The sequence below is a fragment of the Melopsittacus undulatus genome, chromosome Z (assembly GCF_012275295.1).
Source record: "Melopsittacus undulatus isolate bMelUnd1 chromosome Z, bMelUnd1.mat.Z, whole genome shotgun sequence".
Taxonomy (NCBI): domain Eukaryota; kingdom Metazoa; phylum Chordata; class Aves; order Psittaciformes; family Psittaculidae; genus Melopsittacus; species Melopsittacus undulatus.
The window spans coordinates 58,584,538-58,587,633 of record NC_047557.1 but is presented as its reverse complement, the minus strand read 5'-3'; the positions used below and the strand labels follow the sequence as shown (position 1 = coordinate 58,587,633).

Here is a 3,096-nt window from a genome sequence, read left to right as displayed (position 1 = left end):
GAAGTACAAAGATATATTCTATAAAACCTTCTCAGGTGTTTGGTTCTTAAAATCACGTAAAATCTCTCTGTGCAGTAAAAGCAAAGAATTAATTTGTCCTTAATACAAATTGTAATTAGAGTTCTTCCTTCCTCATCTGAGCCATTGTGTATGTATATGTGTGAACAAGCTCCATCTATTTATAGCTATAATGTATGCAATAAATGTTAAAAGGAATCTTTTCATTGTCAAAGAGCTTTTTTTCTTGAAGATAATACATCATTAAGATTTGCCTTAAGATGCTCTTGTGAATAGGAAAGGCAAAAACCTAGTTTCGTACCACCTTACAGAGGCCCAATGCCATAAACTTATCATAAACATGATTAGTCCTATTTGCAGAGTGCATGGTGTTTATCTCTGCTTTAGTTCTAGGAGACCCACTGAGAGTGAGAAAAGCCTCCTTTACTTTTTGCAGTAGGAAAAGCTGTTTTATCTCCTCTTACTTCTGGAGGGGAAACACTGGATAAACAGATCATTTGACAAGCCTGGTGACAGTAAGGGAAAATCTGCTTTTTGTTGCTCTCACCATTCACAATAGGTTTTATTGTTTTGATTCTAGTGAAAACACATGTGCCCGCTTTGAAATGGTTCTGTAAAACTAACAGAGATCTCCTTTAGCTGCAGACTTAACTTCTCCCCTTTCCCATCCTTATCCCCACAGGCCCGTGACGGAGGGTTAGACCGGATCAGTGGAGTCATGCATCACACAGCTGTATCATGCTGGCAGCCATTCCTGGGTCTGGCTATGCTGCTAGTCTTCATGGGCACCACCATAGGCTGCCCGGCCCGCTGTGAATGCTCAGCACAGAACAAGTCTGTCAGCTGTCACCGAAGGCGTCTGATGTCCATCCCAGAGGGCATTCCCATTGAGACCAAAATCTTGGACCTCAGCAAGAACCGACTGAAGGGTGTCAACCCTGAGGAATTCACATCGTACCCTTTGCTGGAGGAGATTGACCTCAGTGACAATATAGTCGCTAATGTGGAGCCTGGAGCCTTTAACAACCTCTTCAACTTGCGCTCCTTGAGGCTGAAAGGAAACCGTCTGAAGCTGGTCCCCCTTGGGGTGTTCACTGGGTTGTCAAACTTAACAAAGCTCGATATAAGTGAAAACAAGATTGTCATTTTGCTCGACTACATGTTCCAAGATCTACATAACCTAAAATCCCTGGAGGTTGGGGACAATGATTTGGTTTATATATCACACAGGGCCTTTAGTGGACTGCTTAGCCTGGAGCAGCTCACCCTGGAAAGATGCAACCTTACAGCTGTACCAACAGAAGCTCTTTCTCACCTCCACAATCTCATCAGTCTGCATCTGAAACAGCTCAACATTAACGCTTTGCCGGCATATGCCTTTAAAAGACTTTTTCGCCTGAAAAACCTAGAGATAGAGGCCTGGCCCCTCCTGGACATGCTACCTGCCAACAGTCTATATGGTCTCAACCTCACATCTCTTTCTATCACCAATACCAACCTGTCTGCAGTACCTTACTCTGCTTTTAAACATCTGGTTTACCTGACACATCTAAACCTCTCTTACAATCCTATCAGCACCATTGAAGCAGGCATGCTTTCAGATTTAGTGCGCCTGCAGGAACTCCACATGGTGGGGGCCCAGCTACATACCATTGAATCACACGCATTCCAAGGGCTCCGATTCTTGCGCGTGCTTAATGTGTCCCAAAACCTGCTAGAAACCCTAGAGGAGAATGTATTCCATTCTCCTAAAAGCCTTGAGGTCCTCTGCATTAACAACAACCCTCTAGCCTGTGACTGCCGTCTCCTTTGGATTTTACAAAGGCAGCCCACTTTGCAGTTTGGCAGCCAGCCACCAATGTGTGCTGGCCCAGACAGTGTCAAAGAGAGGTCATTCAAAGACTTTCACAGCACAGCTCTTTCCTTTTACTTCACCTGTAAGAAGCCCAAGATACAAGACAAGAAGTTGCAGTACCTGGTAGTGGAAGAAGGGCAGACAGTGCAGTTGATGTGCAACGCTGACGGAGATCCGCAACCTACCATATCCTGGGTTACCCCACGTCGGAGACTGATCACAGCTAAATCTAATGGAAGAGCCACTGTGCTAGGAGATGGCACCCTGGAGATCCGATTTGCTCAAGACCAGGACACTGGGATCTATGTTTGTATTGCAAGTAATGCAGCTGGGAATGACACTTATTCGGCTTCCCTTATGGTAAAGGGGTTTACCTCAGACCGTTTCCTTTACGCCAACAGGACCCCCATGTATATGACAGACTCCAATGACACAAGTTCCAATGGAACTAATGCAAACACCTTCTCTCTGGACCTTAAGACAATATTGGTGTCAACAGCTATGGGCTGTTTCACATTCCTTGGAGTGGTTTTATTTTGCTTCCTCCTTCTTTTTGTGTGGAGCCGAGGGAAAGGCAAACACAAAACCAGCATTGACCTTGAGTATGTCCCTCGCAAAAACAATGGTGCTGTGGTTGAAGGGGAGGTTACTGGACCACGGAGGTTCAATATGAAAATGATTTGATGGTATTTTGCTAGCAGTGCTTTTTCTGTGGCATTAAAACCAATTAAACCAGCCTGGCATGTGGAATTGCTAGGCAGATGCAGCTTAATGCAGCTGTCACTGTATCAAAAGGTTACATGAAAATGGAAAGACTATTTGGGGTTATACAGCAGAGCCTCCAGACCTTGAGGCAGATATGTCAGGGCCTTTCATAGAACTGGGAAATTGTACTAACTGTTTGCATTGCAAATATTGGCATTCTGGGGATATCAGCAATGAACCACTGGCTCATGCTCATGGACAATTGTTCAGCATTTTCTACCACTACAAAAATAAAAGGAAAAAAAAAAAAAAAACAAAAAAAAAAGCCTACAGTGTAGGATTTACATACTTAAAGAAAAAGACACATTTGTCTAAAACATACTCTACAGTGAAATTTGTATCTATAGATCTCATTTGGTAAAACCTTTCATGACCCCTTCTAGTTGGTTCAACGCCACAAAAAAATGGTAGGTTTTTTTTGTTTGGTTTGGTTGTTGTTTTTTTTTAAATCTACATCT

General features: G+C 43.4%; 1 protein-coding gene across 1 annotated transcript; it reads left to right on the top strand.

Moving 5' to 3' along the window:
• The first annotated feature begins 718 nt into the window (after nucleotides 1-718).
• LINGO2 (leucine rich repeat and Ig domain containing 2) lies at nucleotides 719-2,557 on the top strand. The gene has a single exon (XM_031054346.1). It carries the CDS (start codon nucleotides 737-739, stop codon nucleotides 2,555-2,557), a length of 1,821 nt encoding a protein of 606 aa, XP_030910206.1. The 5' UTR covers nucleotides 719-736.
• Nucleotides 2,558-3,096: the final 539 nt, after the last annotated feature.

What these genes read in the sequence shown, in the direction of transcription:
- LINGO2 (XM_031054346.1), top strand. Translation starts at nt 737, where the DNA reads ATGCATCACACAGCTGTATCATGCTGGCAGCCATTCCTGGGTCTGGCT.